General features: G+C 42.8%; 1 protein-coding gene across 1 annotated transcript; it reads left to right on the top strand.

Moving 5' to 3' along the window:
• Positions 1-6,682: 6,682 nt before the first annotated feature.
• Positions 6,683-24,636, top strand: OLFM4 (olfactomedin 4; the record flags this gene model as incomplete). The annotated part of the gene is made up of 6 exons (XM_079721619.1): positions 6,683-6,781; positions 7,621-7,656; positions 9,015-9,167; positions 15,160-15,372; positions 17,199-17,358; positions 23,837-24,636. 6 exons carry the CDS (start codon positions 6,683-6,685, stop codon positions 24,634-24,636), a joined length of 1,461 nt encoding a protein of 486 aa, XP_079577745.1.
• Between the last annotated feature and the right edge of the window lie 240 nt (positions 24,637-24,876).

The following is a 24,876-nucleotide window of genomic DNA, read 5'->3' as shown; positions in this document are numbered from 1 at the left end:
AGACTGGTGCCCATCATCCATCCAGTCATTTCTCAGTATTCATGTCATTGACTTTGAGTCCAATTTGTTGTTTTCATTCCTAGGATATTCTCTGAAGTGGCCTGCCTCCCCTGAGTGACCAGACATTTTTATTAGCAATAATTATGCTTTCTTCCTTCTTTTTAAGTCTTCATAGGGCCTGATACTTTGTACAGAGTGGGGCCTGATACACATTGTTAATGAAGGCCTCATACACATCATTAACCTTCTTTCCAGAGTACATGAATGATGTCAGTTGATTATTATTTTTACACATCATTTCTAGTATCATTAATAGCGATTTGAGGGTTGTTGGATGTGGGGAACACCTCCACCTCCAACCTCCAGACCTCCTTGTCTGGAGGTCAACAGACATGGAAAGGGTCACCCCAGCACAACCTCTGTAGTCAGTCTGTTGGCTAAACTGGCCTCTATTGTCTTTTTATAGACCAGCTACCCTAAAGACACTGTCTTCTGAAAGTATCATGGTATGTTTGGCATTGCTTTTTAATGACAGGGGGATTAAATTAAGGCTTTATCTATATGATTATTTTTTCCTGTGTGTTGCAACTGGTCAAAAAGTACAGCATTAAGGAATTCCCCTAATGAAATGCACACACAGTAACTTTCCTTCAAGCTGTCAGTGAAGAATACAGTGTTACTCAAGTGAATTTCAGTGACCTCTTCCTTTAGAAGGAGCCCATTGTTGGAACAAATTTTTATAAATAATACACTGTTTGCTTTGCAGTGCTGATCATTTCTTCCTGTCTTTCAGTCTGTCAAATAACCAGGAAGCTTGTTGTTTCTTTGGACAAAGGTATTTGCAGAGGAGCAGATCAAACTCTTATTATTAATAATCTCATTATTGAGTCATCATCAATGCTTTTGTGCATTTCCTGCTACCAAATAGTACAGAATCTGAAAACTATGGAGGCACACAGGAACAAAGCAGCTTGTGAGCGCAGTGGTGGGGAGGCGGGGTGGGGGAGGAGGGGGGAGGGGGAGGGGAGAGTATCTTTCTGCCTAGGGCACACTTGTGTTTGAGAGAATTGCTGCCTCATTACTGCAGGACTGCAGCCCCTCTGGAAAGGGGTCTCCTAAAGGATTGGTCATAGAGGGCTCTAAAGGTAGTCATGACTACGGGCTGCCATTGTTAATGAGATTTTTTATTTTTTTGACAAGGGCACTGACATGTTCCTTGAAAAAAGGAGCAAGGAAAGCTCATTATACTCACAGACAGAGGTACAAGCAAATGAGAAGAGATTTTGCCCTTTGCTTTGGTGGGAAGCAGGAGGAAGAGGGAAACCACGATGGGCAGTAGAGGAAACCTTCCTCCCTCTATTCATAGTCATAGTGTTCAATCTCAGGATAATGGGTTCAGTTCACCAATTTCCACTCTCACACATGCCATCCGCTTTTCCTGTCTTGGGCCAGACGTCTCAGTGGCTAGACCATTCTGCCAAAGAGGCCGAAGCTGAATTGCTTCGGTAGAGAACAGTGAGCTTCACAGCTCACATCCTTTCCCAGGAGGTCCTGCCCAGGTGGAGCAAGCAGCCTTCGGCGGTTAGGTTCCCAAACAAAGCACAAGATATCTGGTTCAATTCAACTGTTAAGTAAACAGCCTATAATTATTTTAGTATAGGGATGTCCCACATATATTGTATGGGGCTTCCCTATACTAAAAAATGATTCGTTACTTTTTAGAAATTCAGTTGGACTGGATGTCCTGTATTTTTGTTTGCTAAATCTGACAACCCACTATAGAGCAGAATATGAGAGGTAGGGGTTTCGAAATACTCCTCCTAATTTTATAAATTAGGAATTTTGGACTAACATACATATACTACTATATATAAAACAGATAAAGAACAAGGACCTACTGTACAGCAGTAGGGAGCTATATTCAATATCTTGTAATAATCTATAATGGAAAAGAATATACATATATACACACACGTATATGTATACACATATATAAAAATTTGAACCACTCTGCTGTACAGCTGAAACTAACACAGCATTGTATCAACTATACTTCAAGAAAAAAAGAAAAAAGAAAAAAAATTATCTTCCTCTTCCCTAACCGATGGCCATGGATCCCCTGTCCCTGACCTCAGTCTTCACTGCACATTGCCTTAGAGCAGATAAGGTAAGGAGACCCCGTTGCTTCCAGAAAGCTTCTGGGAAAATGCTCCTGACCTTCCTGGGTCTGCTCTAACTGCCTCTCACCACGTCCACGTGAATGTGGGTATAAAGTTGGCCTGAGAAGGCACCCTGTGTGGCTGGTCAGGTGTGTTTCAATGAGGAGGAGGCAACAATGACAGACTGGATGGCGGGGGTGGTGTGGACCCAAAGTTGGGGGGACCGGTGTAGGTGAGGTGTCCAACTCAGCGCTTGGGGTCTGGGGGCTGCGTGGGGCGCTGGACCAGGGTGTACCCCAGGGCACCTTGGGTACACCAGGCAAAGAGAGACTTGTCCTTTCTCCCTTTCCCTCTCTGTCTCTTTTTCTTCCCTCACTCTCTATTCATTCATTCGTATTTTTCCTGCCCCCCCACCCTGTATCTGAATAATGTACTAAGGGTTTAAGACCCTGCTTCTCACATGAGTACAGTGTTGGTTCTGAGAGTTTGTGCAGCCCGTGAGGTGCAAGAACCCTTCAGACCAGGTCTTCCGAACTGCTCCTGGCCTGGGGGTGGGGATAGTGAGGGGCTGGGACCTTCTTTCCCTGTTTCAAACCCAAACACCTTCCATATTGAGCTGGGCTTTAGGAAATTAAAAAGAAAACCAAAGAAGCACACACAAAAAATCTGACATTGGTATAGCACTTCAAAGCTTGTAAGCAACTTCTTATACCATATTTCATTTAATTCTAATGATTTAGGAATTGTTATAACACTAGGGGGCTCAGTGATTTGCCTAAAGCCACTCACTAAATGAGAGCGCTGGTTCTGAATATTCAGGCCAGCACCCTTTTTCCCCTGCAAGGCGGAAGGTAGAGGTCACAGAGGTGTGTGAAATGGTGGAGGGGTGTAAATGGGCCTGAAGACCACCCCTATTTCTCAGTTTCAGGAATACACCTTGAGCTCTTGAATGCCTACCAGCTCACAACAGGGTCTGGGATAAGGAGGTCAAGAGAGAACCTTCTGGAGAAAGAAACTGTTCAACCATGGGCCTCCTGAACTGGGTCTGGGGCAGCCTCCTGCTTGGGTTCTTTCTCCTCTGTCAAGCTCACAGGGCCGAGTGATTGATAGCACAGAGCCCTGACTGACGTCCCAGGGCAGACACATGGCTGGTGTCTCCTTCTGAGGGGGGCTGTTGAGAGAACTCTGTGTGGAAGCAGACACTGCAAGGGAGCGGTCAGAGACAGCCTGGGCAGTAGCCAGTGAAGAGGGAATCCCCTGGGGAGAGTCACAGTCTCTAGATGGAGTTCCCTAGCTTTCCCTGGGAAGCAGCATTCAGGACAACGGGGGGGGTGGCGGGGCAAGGGACAAACAGAGATGGCTTCTGGGCAAAAGATTGAGGTTTACTTTTCCTTCCTGGGGTCCCCAAGCTCTTTTCATCCACAAAGACTACTTTCATCCCATCTGTTTCAAGGAAGCATCAAGTCGGAAACCAGATATCGGGCTTGCAAAAGTGCATTTGAGATAAGATTTGGTAGGAGATACCCAGATTCAAGGGCAGCTGGCAGAGTGGGGCTCAGGACCCGATGTGCCGGTGACGCAAGTTCCCGGCTGTCCTCACCTTCCTGGGTGGTCATGTGCTCTCTGGCAGCTTCCTCTTTCCCTGCACACTGGCCCGGGGGGAAATCCCCACTGGGCACTATAAGAAGCCCTGGAGCTCCTGCAGCAGCTAGTGGCTCCAGCCTAGAGCACAAGATGAAGCCGGGCCTCCCCTGCCTGCTGGCCCTTCTGTGCCTCCTCCACTTAGATGCTGCGAAAGTCTGGGGGGTCCCCACCACCTCCACCCCCTTCACCACCACCGCCTCCACCTCCTTCCTCACCACTGACTTCCGCTCCACCTCCACCTCTGGCTCTGGCTGGTCCAGCTCTGGCTCCCAGTCCCAGGTGAGGATGCCCCAGAGTCTGATAGCTGCGTTCCTTCCCTTCCTCTGGCTTTTTGGGGGAACTGAATATAATTTCACGAATGGCTAGGCCTGAACACTTGAGCAGAGTTACAACTCCCTTTGTTAATCGTAGGTGCCCTGAAAATGAATTAAAACCTGGGTAAAATAATTAAATTGTTAGCAGGAGAGACAGCCTTTTGGTTCTCCGGCTGGGGGCTTTAGGGAAAGAATCTGAGCTTTCAAGAGGTTCTCAAACCTGGCTGCACTTTAGAATCGGGGCGGGGTGGAGGGGACTAAAAAAAATGAAGATGCCTGGGTTCTCTCCCAGATACCAGCTGTTAGGGGATGAGCCCTGCCACTAGAAGCTCCAGAAAAATGTGTCTAATTGATTTGCGGCTATCAGGGACCCACAGTGCTTTGGTTGGAGACCTGACAGTTTCTCTGAGCCTGTTTGTAAGGGAGGTGGGTGACAGAAAGAAGAGGAGGAATCCCTGGTCTTTGGGAAAGTGCTGTTACACATGCATAGTTCCCTGGAGGAGTGTTAGCTCTTTTCAGTCCTTCTTATAAGGAATCTTAAGAGCCATTTCCAGCTCAAAATGACAATAGCAGTAGCAACAAACAAGACAAACAAACAAACGAATGAAAAACAAAGCATGCACTAGAAAGGGACTGGTCCAGCTAGCCCACATCTCTAGAACGTGCAGTGAGCCTCGTTCTTTAGGGGATGAGCCCTCTTTGGATCTCCTTTGAAGAAAGGAAAAGAGGCACAGAGGGGTGAGAAGTTAGGGCACAGGAAGCAGTTCCTCCCTCCATCAGCTCCAGGCTTCTCTGTAGGAGTTCTGCTCTGCAAAACCTAGGCTTTCCTTGCTAAGGTGTGATTTGGGGTGGGGGAGTCTTAACTCCCCCCGAGGCTGTCCTCTTCACGTCTGTGATCTTTACTCACAGGTCAGGTCTCTGTTTATAGGATCCTCTGAATGGGAGGGCCGACAGGAAAAGAGGAGGAAAAGACTTTTGTTTTCATTTCACCATCAGAACCTCAAAGGCAATGAAAATTTGTCAATTATGAAATGAAATGGTTTGGATAGGGCTCAGAAATGGCAGTAACAATGTTTACTGAGTGCCTAATAAATGTCAGGACTATGTTAAGTGCATAATATATATTATCTTATTTAACCTCAGAGGTAAGTACAATTAATTGTCCCATTTTAGAGATGTGAAAACTGAGGCTTAGTGAGATGAAGTCATTGGCTTAAAGTCAATAAACTAGCCAGTGATACAGCTCAAACTTTGTTGTTCATGCTTTTCACCATCTCTCTCCATGCAGCCTTCTATATTTTCAGGGAGTATAGATTTAAAGTGCTTATTTTGAAGAAGAGAATGGTTTGGGAATCATGAACATGCACCAAGATTCTTTGTAGCCAGAAATCAGACATATCATTTTATTCCATGACACTAAATGACTCTGGGGACAATGAGAACTTGTTAGCATTTTTAAAAAAAAATTAAAATGAAAATTAATAGTATATTTTGAGGTTTTATCACCAATCAGAAACCAGCTTTTAGGTAAGGTGATCAACTAAAATAATAGAAAAGAAAATATAGGTCAAGAAACAGAGAAACCCAAAGTGTCTGTTGTTTGGTAAGAAGATAAATATTTAAAAGTAGATAAGGAATGGTAGTTAAATTATACTTAGAGTTTTTAATTTCCTTCCTGGTTTACTTATCTCCCTCTGGTGAGTTAGTATCACGACTCCAACTTCTTTTTATAGCAGGCTAGGTGTCACTTCCACTATAAACCCAGTTTTCTAGGGCTGCTTGATGAGCTCTTTGGAAAGTGGTGGAAAACCCCTTTATAACTGTCATTGAGCAAGTTCCAAACATATCGTTTTCTGTACTTTGAAAATGTTGAGTGCCATTATTTTATGCCTTGAATCTTTACAGGCACTTCGGCTTGGCTGCTAATTAGAACCAATTGCAACCTGAGATCACAAATGTGAGTCTCACCTTCGCTGGAGTGCTCAGAGCACTCCGCCAGCCTCAGGTGTCGCCCTCCAAAGAGGGGAGCTGCTATCACGGTCCTCAACTCACAGGCAAGAAAAGGCTCAGTGCTTCACCTCACCCAGCAACTGGCAGAGTCAGAACCTCGAGCCACATGCTTTTGTCATCAGGCTAAAGGGCTTGTTGAGGAAAAAGACACTAAGGCTTTCATAATGAAAAGGGGCCTGATTCACTGGGCCAGAAGTGGGTCTTATTTGTCTCTTATTTGGCCGGCTCCAGACCAGAGCCTGGCAAGATGTAGACACCAGTAAATGTGAATTGAACACAGGCCGAGTGAGAACTGATCAGTGTAAGGTGTCTGTGGGGTCCACAGGGGGATCACATACCCTTCCAAAGGCCAAGGGGACAAGTGTTTCTTTTGGTCTCCCATCTCCCATGTTACACTCACATAGAGATTAAGCATTTGCCACAGAAAGAGACCTATCACCATTAGTGTCATGGTCTTGGAGTGCGAGGAACAGAAATATCTCTAATGGGAAACACTGATCAAACTTATGGACCATTTTGACGTCAGTTGAGCACGCTGGACTGATGATAAGCAGCATGGAAGGTGGGAAGTCCACTGTGCTAGGACAGAGGTGTGCAATACAAGACAGTGGAATGGCTATCAGCAGGTCTCATAATTATTTGCCTGCCTTTCAGGTGAACTTCAGGATGAAAAAGTTGCGAGCTAGTAGTTTCTAGTTGATTGTCTAGAGACTGCTTGATGATCTCTACTGTTTACGGAGTTGACAGAGCTTTTTTAAGAACTCTCAGAATGGTCCAACCCTGTCTTGTGCAGCTAATTGACCTCCCCTTGTCAAAATGCGATGCAAGACCGTTTTTTTTTTTTTTTTTGGTAGACAGTTATTATAATAAGCTATTTCTTCAAAAGTCCATGATGGCATGGACAGGTCCTCCTGCAAAAGCCTTGGCACACTTGAGCTAGAGTCTTTCTACCTTCCGTGGGAGTGATAAAGCTGGTTCCCAGGGAAGCTGCTCTCTGACAGGCTCCTGGTGTGGCTTGTCTAGTCTTTATTTGTCCCTGGCAAAGACCCTTCCCTTACCCTCCTCCCACCCACAGTGTTCAGCATAAACCTGCTTGTCGCTCCCCCTTACTCCCCAGTTTTGCAGGTGTGGGGTGTGATTGGCAAAGAAAGTTGAGGCCAATGTCAAGAATTAACGTGGCATGGAGAGTTTTGGGTACAAATATATATATATGTGTGTGTGTGTGTGTGTATTTGTTCATCTTATAGAAGATTAGATTAAAATAACAAGCAATTTGGCTGCAAAAGCCTGAATTAATTGGTTCAGAGGTCACTGATGGATTAGATCTTGATTATAGAAGCATCCATGTCCAGCTCGTTCAGGAATCAGGGAAGGTGGTAGACATTAAATCACAGAGCACACAACCTCAGCTACAGCCAGCCGACCTCTGAAATATTGAGAAGTGTAGCCTGCATTTCTTCAAACTCTGAAAACCATCGCTCTCCCCTTGGTAGTTTCAGAAAGAGACCCTTCGGGCTGATGTTCCACAGGTGAGTTTTGGGCTGGCCGTCAGAGAAGATCATTGAAAGGCACAGTCAGTCGGCTGCCAAGAGTTACTCTGTAAGGCAATTGTAGTAATAAAAAAATGTTAATTGTGCCAGGATCCCCTTGGGGAAGTTCAAAGGGGACAAAAGAAAAACAGGATCTTTCAAACCTGTCATTTTAAAATATGCAGTGGCACCAAAGTGTGAGCCTGAATATATTAAAGAAACATCAAATATTTTAAAATGACTTTTCTGCCAGTGATAAGCTGGAAAACTTAAAAAGAATTTGCACAAAATCTTCATACTCATACATTGCTCAGTTTTTAACAAATGGCTGGTTTGTTGCCATTTTGAAGGACGTTAATTATACACTTTCCCAGGTGAAGAGAGGATTTGAATTTGCATTGCATAGCTTCATTGTAATCCACATCCTTGATGTTTTCCTCACTTTCCTGAAAGGCATTGGGTTGGAGCTGGGGTAGAAGTGTGGAAAAGTAAATGAGGGCATAGAAGGAAAAGAAGAGTGACATTTACTGATCACTTACCATGTGCCAGGGGCTTGGTTTACATTACTTTGTTCCTCTTGGGAACAACCCTGTGAAGCAGGTTATCTCTATTTGACAGGAAACAGAGACTTAAAGAGAATTCAGGTCCAGTAAGTGGTAGAATTGCCAACTTAGGACTCTCATTACGTCTTCTTTTTTTTTTTTTAATAAATTTATTTATTTATTTATTTATATTTTTGGGCTCTGTTGGGTCTTCGTTGCTGCGCGCAGGCTTTCTCTAGTTGTGGCGAGCGGGGACTACTCTTCGTGGCGGTGCGTGGGCTTCTCATTGCGGTGGCTTCTCTTGTTGCGGAGCACGGGCTCTAGGCATGTGGGCTTCAGTAGTTGTGGCGTGTGGGCTTAGTAGTGTGGATCGCAGGCTCCAGAGCACAGGTTTAGCAGTTGTGGCACACGGGCTTATTTGCTCTGCGGCATGTGGGATCTTCCTGGACCAGGGCTCGAACCCTTGTCCCCTGCATTGGCACGCAGATTCTTAACCACTGCACCACCAGGGAAGTCCTCTCATCACTTCTTTATTTCTTTTTCCTTACATGGGGACAGTAGTAGTTTCCTTAAAGACTCTTCCAGAAAGGAGAATGATATGGTTTGCTTAACAGGTGGAGAGGTGACTGAACACTGAGCTACACTTGGGAGACATGGCAACAGCTTTGGGGTGTTTCTATGATTCTATTCATTTATGTATTGAACTCCACTCGCTTGCCTCTGAGCACTCTTCTGACAAGCCAGTTTCTGTCACTCCCCTTGCCAAAGGCTCATTTTCTGGCTTATTACTGATGTTGAACTTATTTTTATTTACAGTCATTTTCCAATTTCACCGGCTCCAAGGATGACCATGGGACCTGCCAGTGCTCTGTTATCCTTCCAGACACCACCTTTCCTGTGGAGAGAGTAGAACGCTTGGAAATCATAGCTCAAACTATTACTGAGAAGTTCGAGAAAGAGCTTTCTAAAGTAAGTATTTTATTCTTTTTTCCTCTTCCAACAATATCTTGTTAAGAACAAACAAAGTACTTTTTATTCAGGACTTTATAAGCAGCCTTTCTTCACTGTATCAAAGAGCACATTTGCATCTAATGGAAGCTTTAGCATTTATTTCACAGTAACCTATGGAGTTCTTTATAGCAGGAAGAGTGAGAACACAGGAAGAAGATGGGATGGAGATGAATCACGCCACAGGATAAACTCGCTTCAATATCATGGTGTGTGTGCAGCTGGAAAGAAGCCTGAGCTCTCCCTGTAAATTTCAACTCTGAAATCTGTATTTGGTTTTGTGGTTTCTTCCTTTTGGTCTTCTTCTTGGTCATTCCTCCAGCTTTGCCTTCTTTTCTTTCCTCTCCTCTGTCCTCTTTATGTTCTATCTTCCTGCCCTTGCATTTTTTTCAGCCTATTCTATTCCATTCCTCCTTTCCTTCATTTCTATTTCTCCTCTTGCCTCAGTCCTTTCTTTCCCTTTTCCTTCTTATTTTGTTTTTGTTTTTTACTTTTTTTGGTCTTCTCTTGCCTTTGATCTTTCCCCTTCCTTCTCCTCCTCCCCTCCCACAAATCTCCCTCTCATCTTCCTTCCTTACTGCCTCTTTTCCTCTCTCTTCCTCCTATTCTCTCTTCTCAATTCACTCTCTTTCTTCTCTCCCTCTCTCTCTTTCTTGGGGTTAGCCTCTATTGTCTCAGCAGGGACATTACATCAGATGCATCCAGCATTAGCCCCAAACTGAAGGCTTCCCTGGGAATTTGAAGTGAGACTAGTAGGTGGCTCAGCCTTGATAAAAACCTCCATTTGACCCCCTGATTACTGCTTTCTCCAGCCAGAGGAAGTCATCTCACGGGGTTAGCCCTTCTCTGAGCTGGCTGGAGCAATGAACTTGGCATTCCAGTTTTGACCCCTTTAACCTTTTTAGCCAAGTTAAAAATCAACCAAAAGAGCTTCCATCTTCTGTACAGGTGAAGTCCAAGCTAGGCTATCATCACATTATGCATTATTTAATACCATTCCATTAATTTACAAGGAGCTCTGGCTTCCCTGCAAGATTCAAAATAAGTTTTCCCAAGAAATTTCAGCTCAGCTACCTCAACATCGAGCCTAGCTCTCTTTTAAGACAAAAGTTCTGATGAGGCTAAACCCCTGCTTTCAACCTGAATTGGTAGATAAATATTCTAAGTTTAAATGAGTGTCCAGGAAAATGTGTTTGACGACTCCAGGAACCTAGCTTCTTAAGAAATAAAATGTCCTTGAATTAATCAGCAGAAAAGGCACAGAACTAAATTATAAATTCCAGTCATTAATATTCATAGTCTTATTCCAGTGTAATCAAGTACAGATAAGAAGTTATGCATAAAAACATAACAAGTGGAGGAAAATCCTACGTAAAGATCTTTTCAGTTAGAGTCATTTGCTTTGAAATAGTGGAAGCTACTGATTTGCATGTCTTCTTGTCTGGCAGGGATGTGAAAGGCAGTTTGAAACCCCAGGCTGCTCCAGGGAGAGGTTTGTGAGTCTGGGACATTTAATTCCAATCCTGTAAGAGGGGCAGGTGGTATCTGCCTTGCTAATAATTGTCAGGGAAGAAGTATGGAGTAGGTGGAAAAACTTTCAGTTCTGAAAGTGTCAGTAGTTGGTTCTAAAAATAATTCATGATTGAGGCCTAAGAAAGGAATTGACCTGCCCACTGAGATTTGCATAATGGATTCGGGGTGTGACAGGTGAGGGTAACAACAATAACAGTAATAGCTTCCCTTTGTGTTTTTCTTTTTTTTTTTTCTTTTTATTTTTTTAAATTTTTTATTAGTTTCTGCTTTATAACAAAGTGAATCAGTCATACATATACATCTGTTCCCACATCCCTTCCCTCATGCATCTCCCTCCCTCCCACCCTCCCCATCCCACCCCTCCAGGCGGTGACCTTTGTGCTTTTCTAAACGCGCTTCCGGTTCTACTCTCAAGCAACCCTTTAAGGCACATAAACCAGTGTTCTTTTCCCCATTGTAGGGATGGAAAAACTGAGCTTCATAAGGGTAAAGAGACATAAATGTAAAGGTCTTTTGACTGGTTAAGCCAGGTCAGGAATCTGGGTCTTCAGAATCATTCTCTTTCAATCTTTCAATCATTATCTTTCCTCTCTGCCATGCGGTTATCATCCTCTAAGAAGAGATGCACCAGGTCAGTAATGCCTTCCATCCAAAATTATCTCTTCAGCTGAGGGCTTTTGAGTTTCCAGGTGAATTATTATAGCTGTCCCTAGGTTGCCTTGGAATCACCGTTTATCTGGAGGCCTGGGGGAACGCCTGTTTGGGCAGGCCAGTAGAAAAGGATTTGGACTGTCTTACATTGATTCATTATGTGTCAGGACACAGAGAAGACAGGGACAGCCTCTGCATAAGATGCTGAAAACATTTTATACTTTTCTGTTGTTATGAGATGTCCCTGTGTGACTGTACTTAGAAAGGAGACAACACAGAAGGCGGCTCAGAATTTTTTTTTCTCTAGAGGGTTATGGTCTTTGGGGCAAGTTATTTAGTATGACACGTTTGCTAATAGTTCCTCATGCGTGAGAGGGTTGAGGCAGCCTGGGAGACATTTAGGCAACCCATAAACAAACAACACCTATTGAGCTACTTTTTGTGCAGTGAAATATAATAAATTAAAGGGTCAGATTGAAAAAAAGCTGAAACACTGTCTAATAATTGCTGTAATTTATAGGGCATCCATTACACCAGGCACTTAATATACATTATCTCTAGAGTTTACAATCATCTTGTGAGCTTGATACCATTACCCCCAGTTTATAGGAGGAAATGAAGGCTTAGAGAAATTAAGTGATTTGTCCACGAAGTACTGAAGCCAGATTTGAGCTTAGGTGGATCTAGCTGCAAAGTGCTTCATATGTCTTGATGGCCAATTCAAGCTCAATTAATCTTGTTAAAAAATATATTAAAATGAGAGTATGTGGCAAAGTACCTTTATTTATTTCAATTAATCTAGCTATGGTGACGATCACAGGTTTTGAGGAACTGGCAGAAACACAAGCCAACTAATTCTTTAGCTTAATAGCCAGCTGGGCTGCATCCTCAACTATTACAAGACCACATTGACTGTATACAGCAACAACCCCCCAAAGAGACTTTGATGCTTAGAACCCATCAATGACATGATACATGCATAACAAACAGAAGAATGGGAGCTCTGAATGAAGGGCTGAGGGTTTGAGGACAAGTGTAGATGAGTTGTCTAAAGCTCAAACTTGTAGTGATGGGGGGCTTTACATTAAAAATGTTGACACAGGGAAGTGTCCCTGTAGGGCTGGATGCATATTCTTGCTACACATCCCCAGGTAAACTGGGCGCCTCTGCTGAGGCTGCACCTCCCAGGGAGAGTTGGGATGTTTCCAGAATTGTCCATTCCATCTCAATACTAGAGATCCATACACGTGAAGAATTTAGACTCACAATCTATTTAAATTAGTAACATTCACACCACGACGTCTTTCTGGCCCATTCTCAAATTCTCTTCTGCCTTCTGTAACTCCATGGACGATTCCAATTTTCCTGAACATCCCAGAGCTATTCTTGACATTCCAGTCAAGTCCAGTTCTTGAAGGAACCTCAAGATTTTCCCCAAACAGATCTGTAGAGACCCTTTACTTTGGGGCAGAACCACAGGAGGCTCACCATACATTCTCTGAGGTTTGCAGTGAGAATCTGGGAGAGCCACATTTTATTTGGCAGAAATGACAGTCGAACCACTCATTTTTTATAGAACAACAGCTGTGATATGCCACCAAAATGTTCCAGGAAAGCTGAGGGTGTTTCATTTGTTCCAAGAACTGGCAAGGCCAAATGCCAAGAATATTCATTTCGCAAACTTCCATTTCTGCCATGGGTTGGCACTTCATTATTATTATTATTTTTCTCACAGCCAATGTTTTATGCCTGATTTTTGGAGAAATTGAAACCTGGCTACCTTATATATATGTTTGTACTTTTGAGTGGGACTTGCTAGGTATATATATATAAAAAAAAAAATATATATATATATATATATTTTTTTTTTAACCTCCTTATCCACCAAAATGTCACCAGCCTTATAAGCCTCATCTGATGACAATGAGAATCAGTTGCCGAAGGAGATACACGAGCAGTGCCAAGGGCTGCGTTTTCAACTTTCATTAAAATCCTCTTTGCCTGAAACCCTAGCCCTTTAAATTCGTGGCCTATGTGTCTAATTTGCACAGTGGGGTTAAGTGGAAGGACTAAAAGGACAGAAGTTAGGGCTGCTTTTGGTATTAGAAAGATTAGAGGCTGACATCTGGCTCTGAATTCATCCAGGCCCTGTAGATCAGCTTCTTGACATTAGTGAAGTTTGGGGGAAAAGTATTACTTCTCTTCAAATTTTTAAAAAGAATATAAAACCGGCAACTTTTAATGAGCAGGTCCTTAAAAAAGCCATGGCATTTCTTTTAAAGATCAGATACAGAAAGAACAACCAACTGTGTTTATTGAAATATCCATTTGGAGATTCCAATTATACATTAACCACCATGGGAATTTTTGGAAGTATTTTAACTTAATGATCAGACATTCAAAAATATGCCACAAATGTGTAATTTAAAGGTCTGATTGCAATAATCAGTTCTTGGAATAAACTTGGAATAAATATGTGCGTGCACTTAATGAAATGTGCACTTTACAGTTGCACATACCCTCACATATTGTGGAGTAAGTTGGATCTTTTATTTTAATTGAAGTATAGTTGATTTACAATGTTGTGTTAGTTTCAGGTGTACAGCAAAGTGATTCAGTTATACACATATATATATATGTATTTTTTTAAGATTCTTTTCCCTTATAGGTTATTTCAAAATACTGAGTATAGTTCCCTGTGCTATACAGTATGTTCTTGTTAGTTACTAAATAGACATTTCACCAGAGAAGACATCAGATGGCCAAAAAGCACATGGAAAGTTGCTCAACATTGCTAATGATTAGTGAAATGCAAATCAAAGCTACAATACCTCACACCGGTCAGAATGACCATCATTAAAAAGTCTACAAATACTAAATGCTGGAGAGAGTGTGTAGAAAAGGGAACCCTCTTGCACTGTTGGTGGGAATGTAAATTGGTACAGACACTATGGAGAACAGTATGTAGGTTTCTTTAAAAACTAAAAATAAAGCTACCATATGATCCAGCAATCCCACACCTGGGCATATATCTGGAGAAAACCATAATTTGTAAGTTGAGTCTTTATGTCACTCTGTAGAAGGCAGAGGGGCTCAAAACTCATTGCATTTGGTGATCAATGAAGGAATTCTTCTCAGAGCATTTCTCCCTCTTCTAGAAAATACTTAGATTTAGCGCGTTGTTTCTAAATGGAGGGAAGAGGGTGGTGGTGGTGATTTTGCCCCTGGGGGATATTTAGCAATGTCTGGGGCATTCTTGGTTGTCACAGCTGGGGGGTGGGTAGGTGCTATTGGCATCTAGAGGCCAGGGATGCTGCTAAACATCCTATAATACACAAAAAAGCCCCCCACAAGAAAGAACAATCTATTCCCAAATGTTAATAGTGCTGAGGTTGGGAAACCCTGATTTAGAGCATGTGTACTAAGCAGAGGAGGGCGGGCAAAAGACTGATTCAAACGAGTTTAGTTTGGGGTGCTAGTATCTTCAAACATTAAAATGGAGATTAAAATGTACTTGCGAATGATGACTCTGAAGCACAATTATTTTTAGTCTAGGCAAGTGCAAAATCCACCCTCTCCCCCACTGTAATAATAAATTCTTTGTATTTGGATAGATTTTTAAAAATATTTAGGTAAATATATTTTTGATCCATTTTTTTACTTAAAAAAGATTGAAGGCAATCAAATAGTCCCCGAGGACTTGGTTAGTGGAGGAAAGCTGTATGACATCACTCTGAAAACTGACTTGAGCTGTTTGATTCCCTTCTAGGTGAAGGAGTATGAGCAATTAATCAACGTGTATGAAAAGAAACTCTCAAACCTAACCATCCGAATAGAGATCATGGAAAAAGATACCTTTCCTTACAATGAACTGGACTTTGAGCTGGTCAAGTTAGAAGTGAAGGAGATGGAGAAACTGATCAAAGAGCTGAAGGTCGGTTTTGTTGGAAGCTCAGTGATTCTTGACCAGCTGGAAGTGGAGGTAAGGAATGAAATCACTTCTTGCGCATTAATAATGTCTCTTCACTGAGCAAGTGCCAGGAAGAGGATCGGAGTCCCTCTTCTGACGTCTAATGCTGTACTCTCTCATGACCGCCTGGCAAGGCCCGTGTTCTGTTTTGGATGGCCGCCTGGCTTTGAACAGTAAATTACACACATTGGAAACATGCTGATTGAGAAGTAGGTGTTGTCTAATGGTCAGAGTCCTGCCTCAGAACCAAATGGCCTTTCAGTGTCTCTAGAAAGGAGATGACATAAGTGTGAACAACTCCATGGCCAAGCTAGATCAAGGGGTCTTCTCTGTTCTGGATTTATCCTCATGGGACTAGAAGACCACAGTTTTGGATTTGCTAGGTCTGTTTCTCCTTTTGAATGATCACACAGTCCTGATCCCTCTTGGAATGCTTCTCCACATACTCCGCAAGCCTTTTTAAAGGAGTTTCTTGTGAGGATGTTTTTGTGAAGCCTTTTAAGCTCTGTGGATAAAGACTATCCCATTGATGTTATGCTTGGGTAATTTATTTTTTATTTTTTTTAACATCTTTATTGGAGTGTAATTCCTTTACAATGGTGTGTTACTTTCTGCCTTATAACAAAGTGAATCAGCTATACATGTACATATATCCCCATATCTCCTCCCTCTTGTGTCTCCCTCCCACCCTCCTTATCCCACCCCTCTAGGTGGTCACAAAGCACCGAGCCGATCTCCCTGTGCTATGCGGCTGCTTCCCACTAACTATCTAAATTACATTTGGTAGTGTATATATGTCCATGCCACTCTCTCACTTCATCCCAGCTTACCCTTCTCCCTCCCCGTGTCCTCAAGTCCATTCTCTATGGCTGTGTCTTTATTCCTGTCCGGCCCCTAGGTTCTTAAGAACTTTTTTTTTTTTTTTTTAAGATTCCATATATATGTGTTAGCATACAGTATTTGTTTTTCTCTTTCTGACTTACTTCACTCTGTATGACAGACTCTAGGTCCATCCACCTCACTACAAGTAACTCAATTTCATTTCTTTTTATGGCTGAGTAATATTCCATTGTATATATGTGCCACATCTTCTTTAACCATTCATCTGTCAATGGACATTAGGTAGCTTCCATGTCCTGGCTGTTGTAAATAGAGCTGCAATGAACATTGTGGTACATGACTCTTTTTTGAGTTATTGTTTTCTCAGGGTATATCCCCAGTAGTGGGATTGCTGGGTTGTACGGTAGTTCTATTTTTAGTTTTTAAGGAACCTCCATACTGTTCTCCATAGTGGCTGTATCCATTTACATTCCCACCAACAGTGCAAGAGGGTTCCCTTTTCTCCACACCCTCTCCAGCATTTATTGTTTGTAGATTTTTTGCTTGGGTAATTTATATCAACGAGAATTTACTGGCGCAGTCATGACATGGGCAATCATTGAGAATTCCAGTTCTGTATTTTAGAATTTAGGTTTTCTCTGGCCCTCGCCATTCATTAGAAACTTAATTATAGTACGACATGAATAAACACGAGTTTATAAGGGAAGGTTATTAGAGATGAACTTTAATGGACACTTGTGGATACTTAGACGGAGCCTGTTCTCTGTTATTAAAGCTATTAAAATCTTTGCCATTTTCTTCTTGTCACACACATCGGCCTGCAATCTGACAGGCATTCACGCTAAACCATGAAATGTATTCTTCCAAATGAAACCAGTCAGAAGAATCTCAGGTGTATTCTCTGGCAATATTTCCCTAAGTGACATATTCAGCCCTGGAATGTTTATGAAGGAAACTGCGCAATAATATAAAGTCACTCTGAATTTTGATTTCCTTAGATAAGGAATATGACTCTCTTGGTGGAGAAGCTTGAGACGCTAGACAAAAACAATGTCCTTGCCATTCGCCGACAAATCCAGGCTCTGAAGGAAAAACTCAAGGAATGTGAGGACTCTAAAGTCGAAAAACTTCCTCCCCTACCCCCTCTCCCTGCACCAGGTAAGGGGGTCCCATGTTTACCAGGCCCCGTTAGGAGCTAAGGGTTGGGTGGGGAAGGGCTCTGGGATTGTGGAGGTGAAGGAAGGATGGGACTTTTGCGGCTCTGAGTTTGCGGCTCTTCCCTGCTTTTAAATCTCACCTACCAGAGCTCTACATACTGTCATGTCCTGGGGCGCACAGAGGAAAAGCACAGACGTGAGTTGATTTAAAACAAAATTAAACAAGTTACGCATAACCTCTTTGCATTTACTAACAGAAGAAATGTCTCTACAGTGATTGTCTGGTTATCAGGGGTGGGGTGAAAGCCTCTGCAATCTGTGTGGCTTCCCCTCCGGGCTGTCCTGTGGATTGTAAGGGCTGATTGGCTCATTTATGTGACGAGCTGGGTTACGCCTTGAATCCTCCATCTCTCTTTCCTTCCTTCCCTCCTTCCGTCCACCTCTTTATTTCTCCTTCCTGCTTTCCTTAAATGCACATGCTGTGGAGTGCATCCCAGGATTCCGTGAGGATTTAACGGATGGCTCCACATGTCCAGTACGTGAGGGTGTGTCCTGCCGTCCCTCCTGGACTGTGAGTTCTTGCAGGGCAAAGGTGGCGTGTCTCTCTCTAAGGAATCATCCTTGGAGGGGGTTAAGTGTAGCATAGAGGTGGGTGCCCATAAATACCTCCTTGAATGGGCCGGTGGAGTGTAGGGGTCATGGGCATGGCATTGTGACCCCAAAGGCCTGAACTTTCCAACTATGTAGCCACAGCAGAAAGGTTCTTAATCTCCTCCTTGGTAAAACGGGAGAACAGTAATACCTACCTTGCAGCGTTGCTGTGAGGATTCATAAAACAAGTCTTGGGAAACTCAGAGCTCTGTGATCGGCATTTATACACTGGCGATTGTATTTGTTGTTAATGAGGTGAATTGAAGTGAACACCTGGCTGCAGACAAAAGCAGTGCTAGATCCGTGTGCGTTCCGGCACATCCCTCCAGGAGAACTAAAGCCGCAGGGTCCAGCCCTGGAGACAGGGTCATAGGGAAGCTGTCTTTGCACATCCTGAGCATCTCAGCCTGAATGGGGACAGTATCTGTTTATCAAATCATACAGCTCTTGTTATTTTCATTCATTCCTATTGTCACAACCTGCTTCCTTTTGGGCCGTGTGTTTCTGGATCCTTGTCAGTGTCGCTGGTTTCTTTAAGGCTTTAATTAAATATTGCCACAGTTATAAGACTCTTGGTGTTGTTCAGAGCCCTACCTTCCCTCCTTCTGCAGTTGGGAATCTGTCACAGTATGACATGCAGAGGAGGTTTGGGACAAAGGCCATGCTCTGTCTTCTGTAACAAACCTGGCTAAATGTGGTCTGGGATCAAAGGTGTCAATGTTGTCATTGGAAATGAGACCTCATTCTGCGGGGCCATGGAGGGCTCCCTGAGGACAGGAGTCAAGCAGCAACCACTCCTGATACTACCTGAGCAAGTCTTTCTTTCCTTCCTCTATCCCTCCCGTCCTTTTTTCTTTCTCTCTCTTTTGAAGCCTCAGCAAATTGTCCTCATGAAATAGCTTTTTCTGCCACAGTTTTCTATGCGTCCCTTGGAATGAGGACATTTTAGAGCAGGAAAGAACATTCAGGGCTGTCATGTCTCAGAGGAGGGGACTTAGTGGTGAGGATGCTGCTTTTCCTGAGGCCACACAGGCAGCTGGTGACAGGGCTGAGGCCGAAGTGCAAGGCCCCTTGCTTCCTGTCATCTCAGGACCTCGAGGGTTAGACGTCAGTAACTCAAGGCCGGTGGTGGGGGAGAAAGTACACGGCTTAGTATCTAAGGAAGGAAACAGTGAGTCTGTTTTCTTATTTTTGTTAGCTTTTTTTTTTCTAGAACTTTCCCCCAGGTCCTCACACTTAGACTTTTGTGAGCCAGCCCAGCCCAGCTGTGTTGTTTAAACAAATTGGACGCAGATTTCCTCTCACTTTCCCACAACCTTGGCTGTAGCTGGATCCCTGCCAAGCCACTTGGTCCTCCTCCAGCTCTGTTCCTATTATATTTATGATGTTTATATTAAACTGACTTTTTGTCATGTTTTGGAATCAATTTCTTTCACTTGCTCTCTTTCTGTTTGGATTGGTTGATAATGCAGAATTGGAAAATCCCCAGGCACCACAAAGTTGTGAGCCTGTGGAGACTTTAATTAAAGTTACTCACTATTATGGGACTTTAAAATCTGGCCTGTCTGCTTTTTTTCACTGCAGAGTTGCGTGGAACAAAAAACACTCTATGCAAGTTTCAGCTATAAAGTAATTCTGTGCTCTCTTGGGCCCTCTGGGCAGCTGCAGTTCACTACCCCAGCGGTCAGCTTGATCTGAGAGCCAGTACATAGCATTAGGGTTCGATAAAACGTGCTTTATAGATGGCTTATGCTGCAAATGGCATCCTTTTCTGCTTCATTTCATAGAACTTTCTAATCTAAAATAACTGGCCTTGTGCTCATTAACTGTTTTTCCTGAAAACAACTGACTTCAGTTTCTCTCTGTTCTCCCCCTGAATCTAAAGGACTGCAGATAGGAAAAATGGGATGTGAATGTCCAGGGGTCATCACTGTTGTGCTCACAGATGCAAGGATCTGTGCTGGCACATAATAGGTGCACAGTAAATGGTCCACGAAAGATGTAGGGTGACCGGCCAAAATTCCATGCCTAGAGAGGAGCAGAGTGTTAGGTAACATATATCCATTTTGTCAATTTCATCTTAATCATTTTATGATTATAACCATTTTAATTGTATTATCGTCTTTGCTCAGACAAAGTTCACTTGTCCAGGTGAGAGAGGGCATTGATGAATCCAAGATTAAGTTTCCGCTGCTGGTATATAATCTTTAGCTTAAAAAAAAAAAGTGCTACTAGCCATGAGACTTTAAAAAAGCCAAGTTAGAGTATTTTAAAATCTCACCATGTGGCCTCCCAGGATATTTTCAGAATACCATGGCAATATCTAATAAATTGCATGACAAAGAAGAGATTGCCAACCAAGGCTATCGGGTGTAGAGTGTTTCCTGCGTTATGTTCAGTGGAGTGAATACCAGGCTCTTGGAAACTTTCAGTTATGTACCAGGGTAAAGAGTTAGTGTTTTATAAATAAGGGTAAGGTGAGTTTGGGGGATTTAATCAGTTTTTATTTCCACAAACATAATTTGGTGTCACTGGGTGGCTGGTCCTGTTCTGGTCACTCAGGTTATCAGGGTAGGTACAGAAACCTCCAGAAACCACTGTCTTGGAGGGGAAACAGTCGTGTAAACCTTCAGTTGTAACATGGATGTGATTGTAATGCTGACTGTTATCATTTATTGAGTCAAATGTATATGTCTTCTGTCTACTCTTCCTCACAATTCTGCAGAGTAGGTATTATTATTTTCCCTTTAACGTAGGAAACTGAGGCTCAGAAGGTTAGGTAACTTGCTCAAGGATATGCAGCTCATAAGTGCTGGAGTCAGGATTTGAATTGGAATCTGGCAATGTTTTCACTGTACCAGCATGCCCTCCACAGATTCTCTAATGGAGAGAGAGGTGCACCTGTGATTCCTAGAGTGACAAGAAAGTTGCAATAATTCACCAACCTGATTAACACCAAATTAGCTTGGCTTTTTTGCTTGTGGAGTAGCTGAAAGGGTACCTTCATTCTCATTTCTATGGTGTGTTCTCTTCCATCAGGAAATGCAAAAGGATTCGTTGGTTTTTCATAATTCTCAGGTCAGGGTTGAGCAGTGGGTTGTTGTTCCAGTGATAGGATAAAGTTGGCATAGAGAAAGAAAGGCATGGAGTATCTCTAAGACCTTGAAATGCAGGCTGGGAAGGGGTACAGATTAGAAAGGGCGGGGAGAAGCTCGGTGTAAAAGGGGTGGGCGGATGGGGTCTCTGCTTGGTCTAGATGAGCAGTGGGCACTGGGCTGGTTGTCAGTTTCACTCATATTTCTAAGACGGTTTGTCGCCAGGAGTCGAGGAAACCCGCCATAGCCTTATCAGCAGCTTGTCACTGCTGTAGCCACATCTGTAGCATGGACAAGAATACTTAGTTTTCTTCCTATTTCCACTTCCTTTGATGAGAGCCAGGGCTCTAAAAATGGTCTCAAGGAGACAGAGGATAAAGAGAGGATAACAAAAAGGACAGGAGGTGTTTAGAGTTGTTGTGGGGTGAGGAAAAGAGATTTAAATGACATACAGTTTTAATATTTATACCAGGTACAATTTTAATCACCTGGTCAACTTGTGAAATGATGAGACATTAGTAGTAGTAGTAGTAGTAGTGATTTTTAAGAGAAGTTTATTTTGGTTCCTTCATATCTAAGGATTTCCACATCTAGGACAGAATAGTTTATTTTCTTTAATCCCATGATAAAATGCTTGAAATGTGTTATAGGCATCGTAAGTTTTCCTTAAATAATTTGTTGCTGTTGGTTTGGAATCTTTCCTTTCAAGGAGGGCAAGATTCAATTAAGCAAATAATGCCTAAGTCTTCTAACCTGCAAGGAAAAAGTGACTTTCTTTTATTTCCTCAGAGTGAAATGTAGTTGAATAAATAAGTTCTCGGGAAGGTATTTTAACTAGAAAATCCAGTTTGTAACATATGGAAACTCAAACAGTTTTTGTTATCATTAAGCTGAACACACCGCTAACTTTATTTTAATAATTCATGCATTGTTTCATAAACAAAAGCAAACAAACATTCATCTGAGAGATCCCTTTTAGAAGAGGAAATAATAATTTATAATCTTATTTATTCTTTCTTTAGTGGAGAGCAGTCTCTTGGCTGAACACACGTTGCTTTTTTATTTATGAAATGGCGCATGCATTATTACAATAAACCCTTGACTGTGTTCTGCTTAACGATATGCAAAATTATTTGAGGTTGGGTAGAGAGTGGTTTCATTTCTCTACCTGTTATATGGCTGGCTGGCTTGTCCCACCAACTGCGGATTTATGAGAGCATTTAAGGAGCACATATTTAATTCCAGGACCAAAAAGCCCCAACAGATTGGAAAAATAAAAGCAGGGTTTCTAGTAATGGTTTCATCTCTGAACAGTCCTTGAATGAGGAGGGGAGAAAGGGGAGGCATTTAGCAAGGAAAGGAATGGGTCTTTCCATATGTGTCAGAGGCAGGGACTCAGAGGCAAATGCTTTGCACGCCTTGCTTCCCCACAATGTTAATCTTGGGCAATTCTTTGGAGCTCTGCTTCTGGCCCAAGCCCACCTCACACACTCTCCATGGCTCCCTGATTCCCTCCAAGCATTTAAAGGATGAGGGAAAATGATCTCAAATGTATCTGAAGTTGACTTTTCTCTGTAATTCCAATAAAATGTATGACCAGTTTTTTAAGGGTATTTGTTCAGATTCCAGAAAATGTGTGTTTAAATCTTTAGATGGCTATTGTAAAAATACTGGAGGAATTTTCTTTTATTTTTTATAGCTCATAAACGGTCTGGGTTGGCAGGCATTTCAGAGGGAGGGCTCTGCAAAGGGCCAAATTGCCCAGACTGAGTTATGCACCCAAGTATTACAGGGAATGTAGATTCAAGGACCGGTGAGTCTGGTCCCACTTGATTGTCCACATTGTGACAATGACAGCAACAGAATGGGAACGACGAAGCGCTTGCCTGTCATTCTGTGGCACAGTAGACTATGGCTTATGAACAGCAAGGCCCACCTTGTAACTGTGCAGTGAGATGGGTCACCAAGTGATCTATGTGATCGGCTATGCTTTGGGCACAGAGCAGGCAATGTTGCCCTATAATAACTTCCATGGCTTCTCAAGGCTGAAATCCCAGCATTAGAGGACCATTAGAGGACCTCTTAGAGGTCCATTAGGGGACCATCTTTCCATATCTTTTAAAATGCCATAGTACAAACTTCCTCTTTTGAGAGTAGCTTGGGGCATCATTGGTACCTGGTGTGGATATGCCCTTGGGGTCCCAGGGGAGGGCAAAGGGTGAAGGGAAGAAAGACTTGCATAGGACAGACTTCTCCTTCATCCCAATTCTCCCTGACCCTGGTGAATAGCAACTTCTGGCTTTATGAAAATAGGGTAACATTCCCATGTGATCTTACTTTCTTGATTTCTCTATAAGAAAAAGGAAATAAAATAATATTGGCAAAACGCTTTCTCATAGAAGAAAATATATTAAATTCACCAAGTCCTCCTTTCAACTTTCTGGGCCCTCAACGCTTTTTAATATGGCTCTTGGGAGTTTCATTATCCCCATTTTCCAGATTGAAAGCTCATTCATGTAAATAGAAGGTAGTGCTCTCTAGAACTGACAACAGGTTTGCATTGAGACAGAAACCAAGAGTAGGTTTTGACTCTTCTCCATCAGGACCACGGTTGTCATTGAACGCTGACAAGAAAAATGTTTATGGATTCCTTTGGTTCTTAGGATATTAAACTGTTTGTATCTTGTCATTCCTTTTCTCTAAGAATGCCCTTTTATTTGCTTGTTCCTCTAGGGACCTGTGCTCATGGCGGTGTGGTGAACATCAGCAGGCCGTTTGTAGTTCAGCTCAACTGGAGAGGGTCTGGCTATAAGTACGGCGCCTGGGGTCTGGATTACTCTCCTCAGCATCCAGGCAAAGGGCTGTACTGGGTGGCACCTTTGAATACTGATGGGAGAATTTTGCAGTATTACAGACTCTACAATACACTGGATGATCTGCTGTTGTACACAAATATCCGAGAGAACAGGATAGACTATGGCCAAGGTGGTGGTGCAGTGGTTTATAAGAATAACATGTATGTCAACTGGTACAACACCCGGAACATTGCCAAAGTTAACCTGATCACCACCACAGTTGCTTTGACTCGAACTCTCCCTGATGCTGCCTATAATAACCGCTTTTCTTATGCTAGTGTTGGTTGGCAAGATATCGACTTGGCTGTGGATGAGAATGGATTGTGGGTGACTTATGCAACTGAAGCCAGCGCTGGTAACATGGTGATTAGCAAACTCAACGACACCACACTTGAGGTGCTAAACACTTGGCATACCAAGCAGTATAAACCATCTGTTACTAACACATTCATGGTGTGTGGGGTTCTGTATGCCACCCGTACTCTGAACACCAGAACAGAAGAGATTTTCTACTACTATGACACAAACACAGGGAAAGAGGGTAAACTTAACATTGTAATGCAGAAGATAAAGGAAAACCTGCAGAGTATTAACTATCATCCTTCTGAGCAGAAACTTTTTGTCTATAATGATGGTTACCTTCTGAATTATGATCTTGTCTTCCAACAAATACCCTAGTAAACTTTTATGTGTTAGGGTGGAGAGAAATAAAATTTTTGTTGACAAAAAATGGTCTTCTCCATTTATTTAGGTATCCGTGGGAGAGTGAGGGATAAGGCGGCAGGGCGGGGCTCAGGATTCAAAAGTGTATCTGGGGCTTCCCTGGTGGCGCAGTGGTTGAGAGTCCACCTGCTGATGCAGGGGACACGGGTTCGTGTCCCAGTCCGGGAAGATCCCACATGCCGCGGAACAGCTGGG

This window comes from Hyperoodon ampullatus (assembly GCF_949752795.1).
Source record: "Hyperoodon ampullatus genome assembly, chromosome: 16".
In the NCBI taxonomy this organism is placed as follows: domain Eukaryota; kingdom Metazoa; phylum Chordata; class Mammalia; order Artiodactyla; family Ziphiidae; genus Hyperoodon; species Hyperoodon ampullatus.
This window is presented reverse-complemented; position numbering and strand designations above follow the sequence as displayed.